General features: G+C 30.6%; 2 protein-coding genes across 2 annotated transcripts; one reads left to right on the forward strand and one right to left on the reverse strand.

Moving 5' to 3' along the window:
- The first annotated feature begins 3,033 nt into the window (after nucleotides 1-3,033).
- LOC129919140 (m-AAA protease-interacting protein 1, mitochondrial) lies at nucleotides 3,034-9,211 on the forward strand. Its single transcript, XM_055999992.1, has 5 exons — nucleotides 3,034-3,455; nucleotides 8,475-8,639; nucleotides 8,708-8,838; nucleotides 8,898-9,069; nucleotides 9,147-9,211. Exons 1-4 carry the CDS (start codon nucleotides 3,105-3,107, stop codon nucleotides 9,034-9,036), a joined length of 786 nt encoding a protein of 261 aa, XP_055855967.1. The 5' UTR covers nucleotides 3,034-3,104; the 3' UTR covers nucleotides 9,037-9,069; nucleotides 9,147-9,211.
- Nucleotides 9,212-10,657: 1,446 nt separating this feature from the next.
- Nucleotides 10,658-22,701, reverse strand: LOC129919167 (NEDD8-conjugating enzyme UBE2F-like). Its single transcript, XM_056000020.1, has 3 exons — nucleotides 22,363-22,701; nucleotides 13,279-13,440; nucleotides 10,658-11,001 (listed from the first exon to the last, which is right to left on the reverse strand). The coding sequence occupies exons 1-3, from the start codon at nucleotides 22,627-22,629 to the stop codon at nucleotides 10,885-10,887; spliced, it is 546 nt and encodes a 181-aa protein (XP_055855995.1). The 5' UTR covers nucleotides 22,630-22,701; the 3' UTR covers nucleotides 10,658-10,884.
- Nucleotides 22,702-24,137: the final 1,436 nt, after the last annotated feature.

Below are 24,137 nucleotides of genomic sequence, written 5' to 3' on the forward strand. Positions count from 1 at the left end.
TAATTTTTTATTATTTTTTTCTATGAGAGTTTTTTTCAAACCTCGTTTTCTCCGCTTTTTTTTTTTGTTAATATTTTCAGATATTTCTGTATGAACACAACAATTAAACTACCTAGGCACTACTGTTTTTATCGAGAGAAAGTAAAATCTGGATAATTATCTGGATTTTTCAAAAATCTATACAGATAAAGTTTTTGTTGTTTTTAACACGTAAATTGTTTTGATTTCAAAAATCTCGATGTCGTTTTTTTGCACAAAATCTATATAGATAAACAAAAAAACACACCTATTAAAGTTCTGTTCAATCACAGTACACATAAAGGCTTGTATGAACAAAATTTCAAACTGACACATCAACGTTCGGATGTGGAATTTTTTTCATACAAATATCGTTACCGCTACCCGTACCGCTACCGCATACCCTCCGGTGTGGCCAAGCCTTAAAAATGTAATATCTTCCAAACTGACATTGGTCGCCAAATTGTCAAAACATAACAATTTGGCGACCAATAACAGCTACCGTAATTCTTAAAGCCTGGTACGCTGCTCGCGCTAAATTTTAGCTTCCATACAAATTATCGAAAATTTTTAGCCGAGATAAAATAGATCCCATACAAGTTATCGATAACTTGTATGGGAATTTTATCTCAGCTAAAATTTAGCGCGAGCAGCGTACCAGGCTTAATTGTTTAAATTACCGACGAAAAACGCACAAAAACCGAAAAACCACGCAAACAACTAATTTTTTAGCAAATAAGCCTGGTACGCAGCTCGCGCTAAATTTTAGCTCCCATACAAATTATCGAAAAATTTTAGCCGAATTAAATTATCCCACGCCTCTTTCCCCCCCAGATACCGCACGCGCTGGGGTCCATTTACACCGAGTATGATGGCACTTGCGGTGGCTAGTCATATCGGCACTTAAATTAGAGTTTTTTGAAGAAAAAAAATAAACACGAGATAAGAGCGGGGCTGCTTATTACAAGCAGATACAAAATGTAAAAATAAATATGTAACTATATGGGAGCATGGGGAAACATACAACCATATAGAAAAAGAATTAAAATAAAGTATTAAATAAAGTTAAAATTTAAAAATAAGTAAAAAAATTAAAAAAGTGTAGAAAAAAAAACAATAAATAAAATAAAAAAGCATGCTTATGCACTTGTTAGATCAGTAAAAAAAAAATAAAAAGTCCAGTTTCAGTTTCTCTTTTACTATTTCACTATTTACTAATCTTTACTAATCTTTAGGTCCAAGAGGGCTATGAAATACCATATAGTAGGTTTTTTTGTGTGATCTTGCTGTTATTACAATCAAAAATATTACAATTTTTATTAACATTCCTTAACATTCTCGTAATCGGTTCATTTTTGCCATAATCAGTTCTATGAAGAGCTTGATGAAATTGCGGGGTCGTTCTGAGAGAATAGGAACTTACGTTAAAACTAATTTGCTCGAGGAGGGTGGAGTTTTCAATTACATTACATAAAATTTGGTGTATGAAAATAACATCGGCAACTTCGCGACGTTTTTCTAAAGATTGTAAGTTAATGAGTTGCAAACGTTCTTGATAAGGGGGCAAGTTGAAATTATCAACCCACGGAAGTCCTCTTAAGGCAAAACGGAGGAATCTACGCTGTACTGCTTCAATTCTCTTGATGTGGACTTGGTGATAAGGGGACCAGACTTGGCTAGCATATTCAAGTAAAGGCCTCACAAACGTGGTATAAAGTGATTTCGTAACGTAAGGGTCAGAAAACTCTTTAGACCAGCGCTTGACGAAACCTAAAGCAGAATTAGCCCTAGATATAATATTGTCATAGTGGGATCTGAAGTTAAGTTCATTATCACAAATTAAACCCAAATCCTTAATGGTTGTTACTCTTGAAACAATACATTCATTGATAAAATAGTCACGTGGTGGAGGACGGAGTCGTTTGCGGGAATATGTGATTGCTTGGCATTTTTCAACATTAAGATCTAAGATTAGATTAAGATTAGCACAGGCACTAAGAAAAAGACAACTTCACAGGGAGAGAGAGAAACTGAAACTGAGCTAAAATCTATCCCATACAAATTATCGATAACTTGTATGGGGGCTATATTTACCATTTTCCGAGACGAAAGCCTGGTACGCTGTTAAGCCTGTCACGCTGCTCGCGCGAAATTTTAGCTCCCATACAAATTATCGAAAAATTTTAGCCGAGATAAAATGGATCCCATACAAGTTATCGATAACTTGTATGGGAATTTTATCTCAGCTAAATTTTAGCGCGAGCAGCGTACCAGACTCTAGCGCTAAATTTTAAGCCTGGTACGCTGATCGCGCTAAATTTTAGCTCCCATACAAATTATCGAAAATTTTTAGCCGAGATAAAATAGATCCCATACAAGTTATCGATAACTTGTATGGGAATTTTATCTCGGCTAAAATTTAGCGCGAACAGCGTACCAGGCTTTAAGCCTGGTACGCTGTTCGAGATAAATTTTAGCTCCCATACAAATTATCGAAAAAGTTTAGCCGAGCTAAAATGAGTCCCATACAAATTATCGATAACTTGTATGGGAATTTTATCTTGGCTAAAATTTAGCGCGAGCAGCGTACCAGGCTTCAAGCCTGGTACGCTGCTCGCGCTAAATTTTAGCTCCCATACAAATTATCGAAAATTTTTAGCCGAGATAAAATGGATCCCATACAAGTTATCGATAACTTGTATGGGAATTTTATCTCAGCTAAATTTTAGCGCGAGCAGCGTACCAGGCTTCAATTTATAATATTTTTAAATGACATTTTATAAATTAAAACAAAAACAAATTTCCTGTTTACTGCGATTGAAATATAAAAATTAAAGGCCGACCTGACAGATTGGTGCCTATTTTTGACAAACAAATTTTGACAACGTTCGGAATATATTACCTTATTATGTGTACTGTGTACTGACTGGCGTCTGGACACCAATCGAAAATGACTTTCAGAAATTAACTGCACCAATGAACAAAGCTACCGATTATATGAACGTGACATTTTTTTATAAAAACAAATAAACGTCAAAACTTTAAAAAGTTTTTAATTTTATTTTTATCAATTCGGTGTTTTAACCATGTCCTCACTAGCTGCATTAAAACTAACAAAATGTATAAGATTAAGTAAAACTCTATTTGCACAAAATCTTTTCAACCGAAATAGTTATTTGAATCAATATGTTAAGGCCAAGGAATCAAACGCATTGTGCTCGTTCCACCAACATGTTACATATTTTTCTTCACAACCAGATAACCAAAATAAAAGACAACGAAGCCTTCCCTCATTGATGCAATTTCCAGAAATCGTATGGCCTTCATTTGTAAATACTATTCGAAACTGGGTCCTCATTAATTTCATCATTCGACCCTACTTTGATAATGAATTCAATTTGCAAGACTTTATTTATGGAACAAAGCATGCAGTTCACGTAAGTTTTAAATCTATGGAACTGTATTTATCCAAATTATACATATACATTTATACACTCATATCAATTCTTTAAGACTAGGATAGACTTACGAGGCTTGGTCGCGAGTTCTTTCTTTGATGCGAGTTCCACTCGCTTTTTCATATAGAAAATTCTTTTTTAGATCGATCAGCACTATTTAACAAAACCCTGTGCATATTTTTGGTTAAATTGGTTCGAATAGTTAGTACCTATTGTAGATTTGCACAAATCGCTTAAAAATAATCACACAATAATCGGTTCGTAATGAGAGTTTATATAAAATTTTCTATTACCAACGAATTTTGTGATCTTTTTTTACGGAGATACGCAGCAAATCTACTATATAAAAGAAATTCTTGATAGTTCTGATTACCTTATTCCAAGTATTTGTAATAGTGGAATCTAACTTAACTTTGGATTACCAGCAACTTAATTCGGCGCTACAATCCATTCTAGATTCGGGTCTCAACCAAGAAGATTCTCTTGCCAGCTCTAAGAGTACGGCCACGTTCTTAGCGGCATGTTCTAAAGCCGTACAAATGCTAAAAATTAGATGAGTATCCGGCCCACACGTTGGAGACCTAGGTTCGATTCCTATCGGTGCCTTTTTTGTTTTATTGTTTTGTTATTATTTAAATAAAGTTTGTATTCCATAATGTAGTAAATATAGATCAGCACCTAAAATTAGAATGAGCCGTTTTCGATAATTTGATTTTTCAAAAATAAAAATTTCAAAAATCGAAAAATTTAACTCTAAAATTTTATTTTTGATTTATATGTATTAAAACTACATAGGGTTTGACAAAGCGGTGAGTTTGATTTATAGAGTTAGTACAGGAAAGATAGACTTTTTCGTGGGACGAAATACAGGAAAAATAATTTTTTCAAATCTGATATAAGAAGGGTATATAGATCAATTCGCGTTTTTCAAAATGACGGATTCCACCAGGGAGTTGACGTCCCGAAAACCAAGACTTAAGCTTTTGCCAATACCCTTCTTTCAGATTTGAAAAAATCAGCCTTCCTATATTTCGTTCCACAAAAGACAAAACGCCTGTTTTTTTCTACTAACTTTCCTGTACTAAAACTATAGTTTTCAGATTTTCATAGATTTTTATATAAAGCCTGAACTACATCAAAACACAAAGTCAAAAAAGTACAAAAAAGTTAACATGTTGTTTTTTCTTCTTCCCCCTAGTAGCTTGTTTGTATATCTCTCTTTCATTTTAAAAAAGTATTCCATTCAAAAAGCTTGAACAAGACCGAGCTTTCAATTTTCACAAAGTTTTAAAAACAAATACACTCAAACAATATTTTATATCCTTTCCGTAAGGTAGCTCTTCGATCACATAGTTCCTGTCATTTTGCGAGAAAAAAGCTCTTTTGACAAACAATTGAAATTTCAAATACAGTCGATTCCCTATAAGTCGTACTTCCTTTAGGTCAAATTTTCTTCTAACTCAAATTTTTTACCGTTTTTAATGAAACCGCCTGCAGCAAAAAGATTAAATAGATTCCTCTTAGTCGAATTTCATTCTAACTCGAACCAATTTTCGTGTCCTGTGACAATTCGACTTAGATGGAGTTGACTGTAATTTGTTTATTTTTTCATTTTTTTTTTATTTGAAATTTCAAAACTTCAAAAACAAAAGAGCTTTTTTAGTTAATTTTTTTCCAATAGATGTCAGGTAAATATATATGTGATTTTTATATTTTGAGCTTTGTTTACTTTTTCGTACTTTTTTGACTTTGTGTTTTGATGTAGTTCAGGCTTAATTTAAAAGTTGTTATACTTTTTTAAGGTGTTTTGTCATTAAAAAAGCTCTTTGTTGTGATTTCACTACTATTTGCAAGGTTTGTAGAATTTAAAGTCTTTAGTTATTTTCTAGCCTCTTTATTTTGGAAAATCTCAACCTATTTAGGCAGCTCTGTGGTTGTTTTAGGTACTTTAAAGTGTTTCATATATGTAAATATAGGTGTAACATATGGAGGGCTAAGAGAGAGCTGAAGTGAACCAAGTCACAAAAAGTGAATTCAGAGATATAACGAGTTAAAGTAAATACGCTACCATTGAATCTAATGGGTAAAATTTTTCTTCAACTTATGAAAATTTGAAACGAAACACTTTTTAACCAAACTAATTACAGATCATACTAGAGTTAAACCTTGCGCAAGTTTTGGTACTAGATTTGAATTTTTTATTTTTTTTGCTTGGTTCGTTACGGCTGTGAGACTTCCATAGGGACCACGACCACTTAGTAGAAAATCTCTATTTTAAAAACTTTTTCTTTGAATAAAATACCACTCTAGCATTCAACCAAACTTCAAAACTTAAGGATATAATAATAAACAAAAAAAAAACTTTCGAGTGTTAGCCATATAAAAATCTCTCTTACACTCGAACAGTTAAAAAGTTACAGCTTTCCGAAAGTCTTCAAATTTTCTAATATTTAAAAAAAAAGGATCAAAACCCTAGTAGAAATAGTCCTTTTTACAAGCTCCAATAAAAAAAAGAATTTTTGAACTAGGTAAGGCCGCTGCTGCTCAACTTACATTTCTATTTCGATCTAGATTTGTCGATAAAAATACGAAGCTTCTTTTGTATAAATCACTTATTCGGCCTATACTTGCTTATGGCTTTACTTCTTGGTTCAAAATCTCCAATACAGTAGCCAAGGAATTTTAAATTTTCGAACGATACATATTAAGAAATTGTGTCCATAAATATAGGAGACCTGGAGGAAAATGGTATAGAAACTCAATTATATATGACGAATCTAAAATCAAACCGCTGCTATCTTATCATTCCGAATTAGCAATCAAAAGAATACATTCATTTCGTTACCACGAAAACCCACTTATAAGAAATTTGTATTCTGAAAATATTAATTTTAATTTAGAAGAGAGATACTACGCTTCTCCAATTAGTTTAGCCAATTCCAACTCTTTACAACTTCTCCAACTCAATAATAACGAATTCCTTTCTTACTTCTTCGGGAGAAGTAGCCATGTCATAGATAGAGGATAACAATTCATAAAATTTTGTGAATACTTTTTTTTATCTTCAACCTTATTTTAAAAATGTTGTATAAAGATTAAGAGCGAAATTCATAGTCGTTACTTGAGTTAAGATTTTTCTCAACTCCAGTTAGTTGAGAAATATTTCAAGCAATCGCTCAAGGGAATTGAAAATAGGGCTGTCACTTGAGCAAAGAAAAATCTTGTCTTGAGGAAAATTTTTTCTCAAACTTGAAAATTTGACTGATTTGAATTAACTGTCATCAAAAAAACATTTTTTTAATAATTCGCACTCGTTTGTCCAACATACTCGTCGAATTCATCGTCCCACTCGTACAACTTAAATCAAATATTCGCAATTAATTTATTTTATTATAAAATTAGTGCAACTTTTAATTGTTAAATAATAAAAAAAAAAACGCTCGCAATGATACTTGCGTTTTAATGTCAACTGACTGAAAAAAAACTTAAGCGTTTCCTCAAGTGTAAAAGCCTCTCCAGACATTCACTTGACGAAAATTTCGACTCAAGTGTTGACTATGAATAAGGATTATCTTGAGCGAATGCTTAAGATATTTCTCAACTTGAGTGACGACTATGAATTCCGCCCTAAAACTATAACTGATATTAAAATTTTTTTTTTTTTGATAAATTACCATACGTTCTTTTTGTCAAACTTTAGTCATTTCACTTAATGAATTGACAAATACACAAGCACTTTTTTATTTTAATTACTTTTTAGTTTTTTTTTTTTTATTGTTTGTTAGTTTTAAGTTGTATACAGGGTGTCCCAAAAGTTAACGTCGAAACGAAAACGGTAGATAGGGTAGGTGGTGACAGTTATCAGAAAAACAATAAAAAAAATCGCAGCCATATATTTTGTGAGTTATGGACATTCGAAAAAATGGTCACCCTGTGACGGTTTTTTATGTGCCGTGACTACAAATCTTAATTTTTCTCATTTTTTTCTTTTGTTACGGAACCTTGAATAACCCTGCTACCAAATGCATTCAAAAATTTTTATTCAGCTGCATCACTTTTAAAGAAAATTTCACTTTTTTGCCCAACTAAGTACTAAAAAAATTTACATGACTCTAATTCAATGAATCGTAGTGTAAAAAAAAATACACTACGATGTTTCGGCAAGTTACTTTAAAAGTTGGTGTGTTCAATTCTCTTTTCAAAATGGTATAACATTGTTGAGAATAATCCATAAATAACAAAGATAATATTTATTTTCTAAAGAAATCTAACTTTAGGTCATAAAGTAACCTCTTATAAACCCTCTATATTCTCTTGAATATTCTCTGGACTGATGAGAGAAACTTGGTTCTTTATGGTGATTTAGGGTGTCGGCAATTTGTGTAACGACCACGGAAAACGAAATTCAAAACTAGATACATTACAAAAACTAATTAACTAGGAGGGTCCAGTATAAAGTTTTGGGGATACTTCTGCTACTATGGACTTGGCCTAATACATATGATCAAAACTGTAATTAACCAGCTCTGGCACCTGAATAGTTTGATAATTAGTTTGGTAATTATGCTGATATTACTTCGACACCAAATGAAGCTTAAATGGGTCTTCCAAGAGGAAAATAACCAAAAACACATCACTGCTATTATTTTGCTCGCTTTAATTTGAAGCTTATTTTGTCTTTGGATTATTTTTAAGCTTAATAGAAATAATTTAAATTCTATTTTTACTAAAAATTAAATTTTAATGAAACTTAAGGAGTTTTACTTAAAAAAAATTCCAAAAACAAAGCTCTTTTAATGTTTAATGCTTTATTTAAAATATTTTTCAATTCGCTGCTATTTTTTTGCTCGCCACTGTATATCATTTTTCACTTTGTGATGGTATTGGAAAAATAATTTAAACCAGGTACCCTTAAAAACTCGTTTCAACCAATCTACAATTTCATATTAATTTATTTCATGAGTAATTAGATTAAAGAACTTAATTTATACTTTGTAGACAATATCAACAAAATTGGTGAATTCTAATTTAACGGAACTAAAGAGCCTTGTATCTCAAGAAGCAATTGATGAAATAAAACCAATCATAGAAAAGTTGTCCGTATCTCAAAGAAAACAGCTTGAAATCAATAAAGATGACATTTATTTATCCTTCCCATATCAGGTAATTTTCAATTACATAATTTAAAATAGAATAAACATCCATTTTCAATTTAATTTTGTTATTTTAAGGTGGGCATAATGTTTGATGAATCAAATGAAAAGATACAAAAGCGATTCGTTGAAATTACTATGGTGTTTCACGTTTTGAAAGGTTTCAGGGAAATGCAAAAGCAAGGCGAGGTTCTCCCTTGGAATATGGGGTATGTATTTTAGCTCAGGTTTTCGCCGGTCAAATTTTGTAAAATTTTATTTTTCACAGGTCACTGCCAGAATATGAAGATAAGGTTTACATATGTAATTATCGTTTTATTAAAGAATTCACTGTTGGAAACGAAACGGACTGGACGGTAAATGTAATTAATCACTTCAAGCCCTTAGACTTGATGATCGATGAATAAGAAATAATTCATTTTTTAGTTTTTTGAGTTTTAGTAAGTAATTTTGAAGAAACAAAAATAAATCAAACAAAACTTCATTTTTTAATTTTTTTCTTTATTTTCGAAAACAGATTTGTGAAGTGCCTCTACTAAAACAAAAATGTTTAAATAAAGATATAATTTTGTTTTATTACAATTTGTGGCAACACTTGTTTTTTTTATGAAAACCTAGAAAGAATAACAAAAAAGTTATTTTAGTCCAGTCAATTATATTAAGGCTTATAAAAAATGGAAGTTCTGATGTAATTGATTTTTATGAATTTGTTCAACAACACTTTAAAGGAAAACTATAAAAAAAATACAAAATAAGTTAAAATATGCATTCTTTTTTAGTTTTTGGTATATTATTTGAAAAGTGAGCTCTTTCCGCAAAAACAAATACAATTTTTTTTTATTAGATTGCATAATTCTAGCGTTTTCGTTTTGTACTTTTGAAAACCGTTCGTCTCAAATTTCTCTTATTTAAAGGACTAGAACTGTCACTGGAGCATGTTCGGATTAATTCGGAACTACTTCGGACGACCAGACGAAAAAGCTTGTAAACGAAAGTTTTGCAAAACGTTACTTGTTCTACAAGCAAAAAATACAACTTTTTGGTTTATGTTGCTCGATTTTTAAAGTTTTAGACATAATAGCTTACCTACTTAAAAACAGTTATAATTTTTTATAGCAAATAAAAATAAAAAGGAGCGCAATAAGCGCCTTAAAATTTTCAGGACATACTTTTAAAATATGATTAATTTGTAGTTTTGAGTTTGCTATTATTCTGCCACTCATCAAAGAGCTTTTTTTAGGAGTTAAATTTGGACTATTTAGGGAACTTTTCTCGTCAGAAGCTCCAAAAGAACTTTCGCATGAAGTTCGTTCCCAGAGAAATACCGCACTGGTCCAATTATTGAATTTTTTTTTTTCATTTGGGAATAACGTGACACTCGAACTTTATGAGAAGGACCCCATTTGTATAAATATAGAAGCATCGAATTGCAAAAACCAATTCCGTAATCCGTACAACCCTACCCTTTTTTGTACTGCTTCTGCGTTATGGTATTTTCTACAATGTATGTATAAAAACTACCTGATCCTTTAACTGAGATAGCTGAATACTTTATCATGAATGGGATAATGTCGGATAATTCATTATTGTACTAATAAAGTACTATGAATAGCTCTGTTTTGTTTAAGAGCCACTCTTGTGTGGTTTTCTTCTTATGAGCTCCAGCAGAATTTTGTTCTAAAACAATTGTTTGATATAATGTTTTGACTCCTTTCTCACAAAAATGAAGATCTTCAAGACCTAGGAAATTTGACTCTTTGTATGGCCAAGCATAGACTCGATCATTCTGTTTCTTAAACTATTTTTCCAAGGCAATGACAGAGCTTTCGTGTGAATAGGTATCCAGAGTGTAATTGTATCCATAAATGTTTTTTATGTTCTCAGTGGTTTTCATCAGAGTTTTTATGGGTCGCAATCTTTTAATTTTGTCCATAATTTATTCGTTTCGAAATCAGGATATTTTTAAAGTATACGAATATTATAAGAGACGCAAAAAAGAAAAATGAATATTTTGTTACTCTGATATTTTAATTAAATCTATTTAATAATTTTTTTAGCTTGTAGAACATAGTCCAAATATAAATTGATAGTTTTTGTATTGCTGCGAATCTGATTGGAGTTAACACGCGTTTTTTTTATATCTTATTGAAATCAAAAAATTATAACAAAATGCGTTAATCCTATATAGTTAAAGTATTTAAAATAAAAGCAAAGTACAATAAATAAACAAATTTGTCCTAGAAAAAATTACAACATTATCTACTCGCATATAACAACACATATTCTTTTACTTTAGATTGGAATTCTTTTTGATCTCGTTGATATTGTTCAGCAGCTTCGCTATTAAGTGGATCATCAAAGTTAAGAAGGTCCTAAAAATAAAAAATAAAGCCATTAATATACTAAAACGGAATATAATGTACTATTAGTAATTTATTACAATGTCGGGGCTTTGGAGAAATTATGGTAAAAAATAGTTTATCATTAATCATATAACTACATATTACACTCATAAGATTTTGCTAGATTCGGGTTACCGTAAAATTATTTTGCATATACCTGGGTTTCTAAAAAAACTCTTATGTATGTACATTATTGTTGTAAATAAAAACACTGGTCTACAAAACTTTATTTTTTTTTTTTTTGATGCGAACACTAAAATATACTTTTCTATAGGTTTTTGATGTGCTGAATTCAAATATGAAGTCAGAAATATCCTATCAGCTCCCGTTTTTTGAAATATTACCATTAGAAAATGCAAAAAAAAAAAACGTTTTTTTACCACTTTTGACTTAATTTGAAGAAATTTTTTTAAAACGATATCTCGAAGAAATAAAAAAGATTTAAAAAGATCTTGAAAGAAGGAAAATAGTTCTGAAAGAAACCGTTTTATTTATATATTTAAAAAAAAAAATATCCTCACATAAAAGCATAACCTCAAAAGTAGTTTGTTTTGCATCTTCTAACGGCAATATTTCAAAAACGGGAGCTGATAAAACATTTCTGACTTCAGATTCGAGCAAACCTATAGAAAAGCATATCTTAGTCTCGGCACCAAAACCTTGTAGACTTGTGAAATCATTCATGAAATTTTATTTTTTTCCGCAGGTGCTACAAAAATATTGTTTTTTTTTATTAAATAATTAAGGACCCTAAACAAAATTTTGGCACTTGTCCACTTGTTATCAGATTCTCACTTCAAATTGACTTGCTTATAATATTTATATAATATTTATCTTTTATAATATTTATCTTTCACGCATGAAATCTGCTGCCATTTCTTAGTCTAGAATCTAGATTAACCTAATCATGTGATGAGTTTTTAAGGTCAAGGAATTTATATATACTAACTATACCAATATGAATGTCAGATACAGTGGATTGAACAAGCAAAAGTAAGGATTATATTATATGATAAACGGGTCAGTATAATTTGCTTTAACATGCTTAAGAGAACAAATCTGAGTTCCAGTACAGCTGATCCTAAACGACGAAAATGCTCGCCGAACTTGTTCGTTTGCGTTTTCCACTATATGTACGGTGACCATCCGTCCCGGTTTATCCGGGACTGTCCCGTATTTCTACAGCTTGTCCCGGGTTTTTATTTAAGAAACCCGGGACGTATAAGTGTCCCGTATTTTGTTATTTGTCCCGTGATTGTCCCGTATTTGCACATTCTATTTTCAATATTTGTACAGAAAACAAGAAAACAGTGGTTGGAAATTAATTTTTTTCTAATTTTTCGCTAACAAAGCAAAACGAAAATTTTTCTATGTCTCCAAAGTTAAAAAACTTTTGGAGCAAGAAAAATTGACTGGTCAAATAAATGGGAGTGACAAACGATTGAAAACTCTCCAAATATTCTAGCACAGGTAAGAATTTCGTTGGCTAGACCGCGTAATGTGCAACGAAAAGAAAAAATTTCCCTTACGATTTCGTTGTGCTGGTTACGTACGAAAATTTTCTCTAGACTAGGTTTTAGTTCTTAAAATTGTTAGTCAATTAATTAGTTCCAGGTTTTGTTTGTCAGGTTGAAAAGCTACACCCGGAAATTTTTTTTTCGAATAATGAACAACAAATGAAAGAGTAAAGAAGAAGAGTTTATAAACTTTTAAGGAGAAGTTAAAAGTTGAATTAAAGATCATACAATTTCAAATTAATTTAAACAAAATTAAAATGTTAAAAAACAGCTCTCCTGATTTTGATTAAAAAATGATTTCTGATTTCGTAAACGATTTAAATGAATTCATCAAAAATGCTCCCATTAAATCGTTTAGGAAATCTTGATATCAAAATAAGGAAAAATTATGAAAACTCATTTAAAAAAATTATTTTTTTTTTCTGAAAAATTAATATTTTCACGATTTTTTTTATTTGTCCCGGGTTTCGCTTCCAGAAATATGGTCACCGTAACTATATGGCGAAAATATTTTGCGAACTTTCATTGAAGCCAACGGACAGGAGAAAATCGAAATTTTTCGTCAACAACGAATCGTTCCCGAAGTAGCCGCTACACGACGAAAATATACCGAGCACGAACAAGTTCGGTAAGCATGTTCGTCGATCTAAAGTGAGATGCTTAGCTATATTTATTAACTTACCTACCTAAAAATTTAGTTCTTAATAATAAGAATTAGTTTTTCACTTACCGTAAAAAGAGAGTTTAGTCCCCATATAACATCTTTGATTTTTCGAGTGGGTGCCCATCCTAGTCCATCAATAGAATTTTGCCTTAAAAGTGACAAACAAATGTCCCCAGTGACTGATATATTTGGATGCCATAGTTTCGTCAGACATTTAACATTTGGAGGCTTTAAAATATAAAAAGAAAAAAAAAAAACTTTTTTAGCATTTAACGAAATGAAAAAAGAAAATATGTCAATCAAATTTCAAACTGACTTTAAGAATCTTTTTTTTGGCAATAATAATATTATTGACGTCGCTACCTCATAGGTCTTTCTCGTGTTATTATGATAAAAAATCTTTTCTTGAAAAATTACCGATGTTGCAGTATTTTTTTTTTAATTTTTTTTTGAACAAAACCATTTTTTTTTTTTGTTTAAATTTTATAAATTAAATGTTATCAAACGATTCTCTAGGTAATTTAAGGAAGTAAAATATAAAGAATTAAGGGACAATCTTCCAACGTTTAGGCGATAAATGCAATTTTCTCACAAACTGACACAAAAAAATATTTTGAACGCAACAATTTTCTCACAAACTGACACAAAAAAATATTTTGAACGCAACGGCAACACCTACAATACCTATTACCTACACCAGTAATAAAATATGAATTTATCTTTAATATTTTTTTGGCCATAAATATTTTCAGTTGAATTAGGAAGAGGAAAAGGTTTAAATTTTTTTATTGAAATAATTGATTTTCTCTAGCGCTTTTACAGACCTTCAACAATAAAGGCTCTTCCATGAAGAAAAAATATCTTTATATTTAAATGTTGAACTTCTATTATAAAAAGTTCTTCGAAAATGAAATACTTTTTAATTTTTTTCATAAACTGTAATACATATTGACATTTTCTTTTATAATTAAAAAAAAAAAAATTAATATGGCCAGAAAATTTTTGAAAATAAATGCATATTTATAAAAAGTTTTAAATAATTTTTTTTTTCAAAATTCTGAGTTTAAGCACCAGTTTTTCAAAAACAATTTAATTAACTTTAATTTTACAAATGGGAATAAGCTCCTAGCTTTTTAAAAATGTGGATTTAAATATTGTAGGTGTTGCCGTTGTGTTCAAATATTGTTAGTACTTATTCCCCTGATAGAGAAAAAATCATTTTTTCAACAGGCAGATATAGCTTATTCCTAGGAATAAAACTATCTGCTTCTTTCAGAGACGAATAAAAATTATTCTAAGGAATAATTTAAATAAAGATATTTTGTAAATTGTCACAGCTGCTTTGAAAGAATTTTGACAAAAAATACAGATTGAAAAATTCAATGTTGTTATCTGATTGTTTATGAGCCTAAAAACTTTACTCGTCGAACAGTTAACTGACTGTTTATTAGAAGATTGAAAAATCGGCTCTTAAGCAAAATTTTTTAAAACATATTTTTTTTTTTTGCACAAAATTCTTCAGTTAAATGGGCACGTTCAGAAAATATTAGGGACTAGATATTTAGGCAACGTCATTTTCTGAACGGAAATAAAGGCAAATTGACTAAATTTGTTTGGATGTTTCATTATTGTCAAATATCGAAATTTACTTAACCCTCTATAGCATATAGTATACCACAGGCAACAAACCGCTTAATCCCCCTTTTCTCCTACTCTTTTTAAAATGTTCCGTTTCTAAGCATTGCAGAATGTATTCTATACTGTTATCTTCTAATTAAATACCAAAAACATGAAGAGATGGACAACTCAATTGTTCTTACGGAGAAATCCCTTTAGTAAACTAATAATTTCTAAAAGTTGGAAGTGTGCTTTTTCTTAAAAACAATAGCTGCGTTCCTTTGGAAATATTTATCTACTTTTTATTACTTAAAACTACTTTGCTATACTGAAAAAGTAGTTCAAAGCAGCTTTAAGTACTAAAAAGTAGATAAATATTTCCAAAGGAACGCAGCTAATAAAAAATAGTATTTGGTTTATAAAGTGATTTTTTTTTGTGAAAATCTATAAAGTAAGTGCTCAATGTTTACAAGATAATTAATACAGTCAAATAAGGAGAAAAAAGGGGTTAATCTCGGAATGAATGTTAGTAGAAATTTTTTTTGCTCAATATCTTCCTTTTGCCATTCTATAACATATCTCAAAAGTCTAGAAAAATCTCATGTCCGCTTGTCGCGATTTCAAGGTCAAATTGCGAAATGGAGATTTTCAAAATTAGCAAAAATAGGCTATGGTATTATATACACATATGATACATGATTTCAAGGTATTTTTAAATGCTGATTCCAAAAAATCTAAAATCAAGACAATCTGACATCTCTGGAAAAAGTTATACCTGTTTTTCATCTGTCAACTCATATTATTATAACAGTTGCAAACTTACTGCCGAAAAACCCTTAAAAGTTATGGTAGATGAACCAAATTTTGCATGAAGATTTTAGAATCCTGTTTATACCTGTTTTTTATCTGTCAACTCATATTATTATAACAGTTGCAAACTTACTGCCGAAAAACCCTTAAAAGTTATGGTAGATGAACCAAATTTTGAATGAAGATTTGAGAATCCATCATTATTAAAAATAAAAACAATCCATTAAAAAAAATATATATACCTACGAAATAATGGTATTTTTTGATGGAGGGGCAAATTTTAGGATATGCACTAAAGAAGATTCTTGTTCATCTTAGGAATAAGTGCTAATAGGCTAATTTTTTCATTTTAATCTTTGTTTGGATATTCTTTAACTACCCTCAAAAATCTAAAAAAAATCTCATGTCCGCAAGTCCTAATTTTTTTGGTTTGAAAATAAGGTGCAGATTTTAAAAAATTAATAAGAAAAGTTTAAATTTTTATATGTATACCAACATAAGCGACATGATTTAAAGGTATTTTTCAACACTTATTCCAACAAAACTCACAAACAAGTCAACCTGACCATCCCTGAAAAGTAATGCACCTTATTCATGTTGATCTGACACAAATATCTGAAGTGTAGTTTTTCAATTTTTTAAAATCTGCACCTTATCTTCAAACCAAGAAAATTAGGACTTGCGGACATGAGATTTTTTTTAGATTTTTGAGGGTAGTTAAAGAATATCCAAACAAAGATTAAAATGAAAAAATTAGCCTATTTGCACTTATTCCTAAGATGAACAAGAATCTTCTTTAGTGCATATCCTAAAATTTGCCCCTCCATCAAAAAATACCATTATTTCGTAGGTATATATATTTTTTTTAATGGATTTTTTGATTTTTAATAATGATGGATTCTAAAATCTTCATGCAAAATTTGGTTCATCTACCATAACTTTTAAGGGTTTTTCGGCAGTAAGTTTGCAACTGTTATAATAATATGAGTTGACAGATGAAAAACAGGTATAACTTTTTCCAGAGATGTCAGATTGTCTTGATTTTAGATTTTTTGGAATCAGCATTAAAAAATACCTTGAAATCATGTATCATATGTGTATATAATACCATAGCCTATTTTTGCTAATTTTGAAAATCTCCATTTCGCGATTTGACCTTGAAATCGCGACAAGCGGACATGAGATTTTTCTAGACTTTTGAGATATGTTATAGAATGGCAAAAGGAAGATATTGAGCAAAAAAAATTTCTACTAACATTCATTCCGAGGTTAAACCCTTATTTGACTGGATTAAATTGTTTTTTGTAGTTTCTTATTGTTTTTTCTTTGTTAATTGCCAATTTGGGTTTGTGTCTGTAGGCTAAATTGTGTTGAAACGGTATGAATATCGCTAATATTTACTCAGGGTATTACTTTGTTTTGCGTCGCGAAAAGTGAAGATGGACTCGATTTTGATGATGATGACTTGTCAGAACCCGATTTTGTACCAGATTTCGAAGATTCTACTGAAGAAAGGGGCGATATTGATATGGAAGATTCATTAGGGCGTTTAAATGACTCTAATTCTGATCAAGAATTGGCACCTACTTCGTCTACTTCGGACACTGTCCCTAAACAATTAAAGCTTGAAAAGGTTACATTTCGGTGGAAGAAAAACAACTTGGAATTGAACGCTAACTGCTAGCTTTCACTGGTGACGAGTAACTGAGCGGTGAATTTTTGGATCTAAAAATGCTAAAAAAGTTCTTTTTAAACCTATTTTCGTCAGATCACGCACACCGTGTGTGAAAAGTGTGACGAAGCTACATACCATTTATTGTAACATAACTGAATAAATTATTATGATTTCAAAAAAATATAACTTACGTATTTTTTTAAATGCATGTCACCATATAATTCTGCAATTATTTTTCTATTCTGAACTCATGAGTTAAGATTTTAACAGATCGCATGGGGCAGACACAAAATTTCACTATTCTTTAATAAATAAATAATACTAATTTTAACCGATAAAGCACTTTTTACTCGTTTTTCAAACAAATAGATTTAATTTTGCTAACGTAATTCATTAATTAAAAACAATGCTGTCATGTTGACAAAAAAAACTTTCCTAAATGTTTAGGTAAAATTTTCTTGCCTAACTTTCCAGTCAGCTTTCCAATAAAATTACATAAATTAGAAGATTTTTTTTTGACAGTTGACCAATCAGAGAGCGAGAAATTGGACACGTTCAGGAAATATTAATGACTAGATATTTAGGCAACGTCATTTTCCGAACGGAAATTTAAGCAAATTGACTAAATTAGTTTGAATACGCCATTATTGTCAAATTTCGAAATTTACTTGAAAATTTTAAAGAGCGCATGGGACAGACACCAAATTTCAATTCACTTTAATATTAGTTACAACCGATAATGCACTTTTCACTCGTTTTTCACACAAATAGATTTAATTCTGTTACCGTAATTCTATAATTAAAAATAATTAGCTGTCATGTTGACAAAAAAAACTTTCCTAAATATTTAGGTAAAATTTTCTTGCCTAACTTTCCAGTCAGTTTTCCAATACAATTACCTAAATTGGAAGGATTTTTTTTGACAGCTGACCAATCAGAGACCGAGAAATTACCTAAATATTTAGTCCCTAACGTTTCTGAACCTGCCCATTACCTTAATACATATTTAGGCCCTAACGTTTCTGAACCTGCCCAATTTAAAAAATAAATACGACTATCACTGACGTTTAAAAAAAAAATCATCAAGATCGGAGCTGTTCGGCCGGGTTCCCTAATATTGTCATTTTTTTAGCTTTAGTTACTCCACTAAATGTTGATTACAACTTTTGTCTAAAAATTCAGAAAACTCTCCTAACCCATTAGAGATATATTTTTTTAAGAATATGTTTCTTAAAAGTTGGATAAGAAAAATTACAGAATGGTGGATAATGAGCATGAGGGAATCTCTTCGGATAGGTCGTTCGTTTTGGCATTTGTGATGACCAAATGGTTTTTCTCACAAGTCTTCACAACTTTCCCATATTTTTTTAATTCACTGTATTCTGGAAATCGACCAAATATTAACACTAGGGTAGATTTTGGAAAAAAATCAGGAACATCAAATCGATACCCATCGCCTATTCATCGATTTCAAGGCCACGTATCACAGGATCGACAGAGGCGACCTGTATGCTCGGTCGGATGTACAGGATGACGATGATTGAGAATGTACGCTGCCAATACCTGTGTACCCGTTTGCATTGATGGTGATTGGAGAAGAAGGTACAACAATGAGTATAGCTGAACAACAGGGGGCTCAAGCGCCCCAAGCCTTCAAGATCATGTTATTATTTAGCTGATTTCATCATAATGTACATTAGACTGATTAAAAAAAAAATTTTTTTTTTGTTCAAAGCATTACCGAAAATATTGTTGGAAATGACGAAAAAAAATACTGTAAAAGTTTCAGCGCTTAATATTAACATTAAGTACCGCCGCACAATGGGACCAAACGACCAAAACCATCTCAAAATTGGTTTTAACAAATGTGATCATTTTAAAAAAGTAATGATTGTTTAACATAATAGAAATGTGCGCCATTATGATAGCATACATCGTTTTTAATATATTTTGGATAAAAGTACTTAAAATGAGTCTCAAACCTTACATTTCAATTTTTATTGTTTTTCGTCCAATTTTATATAACAGTTTAAACTTAGTTTTCTTAGAAGTTTGTGAAGAAATCTTATAAGTGTTGTATATCAATAAAAAGGTTAGAAACTCTACTTTATAAATCCGTTATTTGTTTTTGAAAGTACTTTGAATTGATTGCTTAGAAAAAATAACAATTAATGGGAAGTAATTTGGACAACTTTAATTTTCAGTTGTAGAGTTCTCCTTTGCCGACGACTGCCGATGTCGAGTTATGAATGAATTTAGAATCTCATTTTACTCAAAATTAAGGAATAAAAATAAAATTTTGCGCATATTTGCGCCATTTTGATTTACGGTCAAAAATGTATAAAATAAAAATTTTCCAAAAATGTTTGCAAATCTTTTTTTTACTGTCATCTACAGGGTGTCTCAAAATTATTGATTCAAATGAAATATTCTGATAGGCTATTTAAAGGGCTCTTAAAATTAGGTAACTTGTTTATCCCACATATTTACGGTTTTCGATTAAATGCACTTCTTGTGAAATTTCGAAAAATTCCTACTTTAAAACACTATTTTGCTTCCGCTGTTCATAATTTATTTTTGTTTTTTTACAAATATGTCCCTAAAACAATAATTGACAATTAAGAACAATTGACAAATAAAAAAAAATTATTTCGCTACAAATTAGTTTAAACAAAAGCCTATTTGGTTTTTATTGTTTTTTTTTGCTCTGAAAAACCTTGTTTTGTTGAATTCAAATTATAGTATCTTTCATCCTTACTTCAATTTCCGAATTTTGTATACTTTTTTTTTGAAAACTTTGATAACTAGGCAAGTTATAAAAATGATAAACTAGTTTCAAAATGTACAATTTATTTTTTAGAGTGTTGCTCTAAAATAAAAGTAAGAAACTGAGTTTCATTAAAACTGCTAACTAATTTGTAGCGATATGGTGAACAAAATAAATAATGTTTTGATTAAATAATTGGATCTTATTTACCAATGTTTCAGTGAACGTTTGTAAAAACAAAAATCAATTATGAACAGGGAAAGTAAAATACTGTTTCAAAGTAGGAATTTTTCGAAATTTCACAAGAAGTGCATTTAATCGAAAATGGTAAGAATTTGAGATATGTATTTTAAATTATTACTTTTGGGATCCCCTATAAAAGGAATTCCCAACAAGCTTGACCATCTGAACGGATTTCAAGTCCCATTTTCTGCCGCAAATCAAAATCTGCAGATTTGATTTTATTTAATTTCATTCAATTTTTTCAAACTATTTTTTTTTTACGCTATTTTAATTCTTATCTCAAGCTTTTGTTTTATTTAAAAAGCCTTCTCTATATAAAATATAAATTATTTTCATATTCTATTTCGTTTTAATACTTTTTTCCTCTTCATCCGTTTTTTTTTTTTGTTTGAGTTTTATAAATTACACAATAATTTTGATTTTATTAAGAAAGTGGTTAATTTAGTCTCTACGTTTTTGGATACTTATCCCTTTCACATTTTTTCTTTCTTTTCTTACTTATAAAATAAATTCTACCTACAATGAATTTTATATTATCTTTCATTCGTATGTTTTTTTGAATTAATAATCTTTTAATTTTTGCTTTCTTATCAATATATTATATATAGGATAACTTCACTTATATTTAACACAAATTACAACGACTTAAAATATAATTTTGTATATGAATTAAGCCATTAATTGATGAATTTGAGCTTTTTTCATAATTTCTGTTTTTGAAAATGTTATAATAAATATACATACCTAATTTTTTTAGTTCTGATTTTTATTCCATGTTGAATATACATTGTAGTATATTTGTGCCAAATTTCAAAAAAAATTTTTAAGAAACAAAAAAGTTATGGAATTTTGAGATGATTTACATCGTTTGGTCCCATAGTGCGCCGCATCGATAGTATTAGGGGTTTGAGAGTTATATAAAAGAATCTGTGAAACCAAAACACAACATAGAATACAAATATTCGAAAAGTTTGCCAAATTTTTTGAAAAACCTAATAGTTTCGTGGTTTCTTCAAAAAAAAAAAAAAAACAATCTTTCCCATGTAAATCATATGAGAAATAGATATTTGCGATACTTAATGTTAATATTAAGGGCTGAAACTTTTACAATATTTTCGGTATTACTTTGAACAAAAGAAATTTTTTTTTTTTAATCAGTCTACTGTTTATTATACGTTATCTTCGTAAAATTTCATACAAAATTACTAGTTTTCAGGTTTTTTTTTCAACTAAAATATGGCGGGGTAGTGTTCGGAAATTACTGGTGTTTTATCTTCTTATTGTCTATTATTTGTGAAAATTTCATCAAAATCGGCCTAAAAGTTTAGATTTTACGAAGTTTTTTCCACTTTCCCATACAAGGTTCCCCACTGTGCGACCCTGTTGAGGAAAACTTCGTTTCCTCAATCAATTTTTTTGGGTCCGAAACTCAAAGCTTGAAGCTTGTTTTTTTGAGGCCCCAAATACATGATTGGTTCTAGCGCTGCGTTAAGACGCCGGTTTTCTTGTGCCCTAGGACACGCAACATCAGACAAAATTATTGTCAATGCGATTTATCATGAACTAGATAGCAGGGCCGGTTCCAAACTTCAACTTGAAAAGCAATTTATGCGAACTGCCGTTTGACAACTTGACAAACAACATAATCGACCACTGAATTTAGACCACTACTTGATTTACCACAGTGACCAATATTTCTTTTTGATTTTTCATACTGTCTGTATTTATCAGAAGAAAAAAAAAATTGAGATTCATATACGCAATTTATTCCATTTGCCTACCAATCAATATTTAGGTACCTACATTTAATGATTTTTGCATGATTCTTGTGGAATTTAAGTCTCAATTAAAAAGTAAAAAGATGCAGTCACCTAAGCAATTAGCAATTTATATCTTATCATTAATCTCAGTATAAATCAAAGTCGAGTTTCTGAATTTTCTAAACAAAGGATCTATTCTTAAATTCTTACCTATTCTTATGAGTCCCTAAGAACATTAGTTTCTTTACTTAACAAGACAAAAATAATTATATACTTACTACCATATTATATTCCTCTGGGACGTTTATTACAAACTTATAAGTGCCACCTTTCCAAAAACCTTCATCAGGACAAATACAAAGAACAAATTCGAAGAGAACATTCGGATCGGTGAATGTTGTTCTGCATGTACTAGGTAAGGTATTTTCCATTTCTTGAATTTCTTTCACTAAAAGCCTATCTCTGATTGAGATTCTTTTAGTCATATCACAGTTTTCTTTAATTTCAACACTTTCTTTTTTTAGTTTTCTTGATAAAGTTATCATTTTTGCGAAATAAAATTATAAACAAACTTTCTAGGGAAATCTTCTTGTGTCTACTGCCATAAAGATGGGCCTAAACAAAATCCAAGAACGTAACGTAAACGTAAGGTGAGCATAGGGATGAGCTGGTTTTGTGATAGCAGCTACATAAAGTTATCTGCTATTTTATGGCGTTTTTAATTGGCAATCCGGAATTGTTCTTCGATTCGGAATCCCAATTGAACAGTTTTTTTTTATTCCAAAGAATCTGAAGTTCGGTGTGAATGTATTGGTTGAGTTTAACATGTGTCACATATATGTGTATTCGCGCCAAACTTCATTTGTTTTTGTGCTGCAAACATTTTGTACTGCTGACATTTAAATCCATGAATGTGTGAGTGATTCTGCTTCTGGTTTTTAAAACCAGAAGAGAAATTCTCTTTTTTTCAGAATCAGAACTGTCAGTTTTGCCCAATTGAAAGCATTCAGATTGCTTTTTTTTGCTTCCAGATTGCCAATTAAAAACGCTATTACGTTTTATAGCCTGGTACGCTGCTCTCGCTAAATTTTAGCTCCCATACAAAACAAATTATCGAAAAATTTTATCCGAGCTAAAATGGATCCCATACAAATTATCGATAACTTATATGGGAATTGTATCTCGGCTAAAATTTAGCACGAGCAGCGTACCAGGCTTATATCTCGAACTGCGTAGTCTGCTTGTACACAAAGACGCAAAGTTCAAGATGCACATAAGAGCAAGGGAGAAAGAAAGTTCGAAAAAATAGGGAAGGAAGATTTTCTACCATGTGAGTCTCTCTTTTATCTTGTTCTTTATTTTTTGCTGTATTGCTTTATTTGATTTCGTCAGTCGCAGAGTTCGCTTCGTCGTGTAGAAGCAGACGTACCATCAGGCTGTAAAATAGCAGATATCCTTGTAGCTGCTATCACAAAACCAGCTCATCCCTATAGCCTGGTACGCTGCTCGCGCTAAATTTTAGCTCCCATACAAATTATCGAAAATTTTTAGCCGAGGTAAAATGGATCCCATACAAGTTATCGATAAAATGTATGGGAATTTTATCTTGGCTAAAATTTAGCGCGAGCAGCGTACCAGGCTTATGCACATACAAATTATCGAAAAAAAATTCATCCCATACAAATTAGGTGTGTTAGGTGTATTACCACCGGGCTTAACTGGACAAATAAAATGCAGTCGGGGCTAAGCATTTTACATGTTAAATACAACAACACCTTAGCCCCGTGGGCTTACTTGTTTAGCCCGGAGATTTCTCTGGGCTTAACTTTTTGAACAGTTTTAAATCTGTGCTACCAAACTATTTTTTTCAAAAATTGTTTAGAATTTGGAATGACAAAATGTATTTAACTAGTTTTAGGAGCATACATTTTTGTGTCTCTTTGTAAAACATACAAGAAAAAATACAAGAAAAACCCGAAAGCGAAAAAATGACAACTCTAAAGGCTTGGCCACACTGGAGGGTATAGCCTGGTACGCTGCTCGCGCTAAATTT

Source organism: Episyrphus balteatus, chromosome 1, assembly GCF_945859705.1.
Source record: "Episyrphus balteatus chromosome 1, idEpiBalt1.1, whole genome shotgun sequence".
Lineage (NCBI taxonomy): Eukaryota > Metazoa > Arthropoda > Insecta > Diptera > Syrphidae > Episyrphus > Episyrphus balteatus.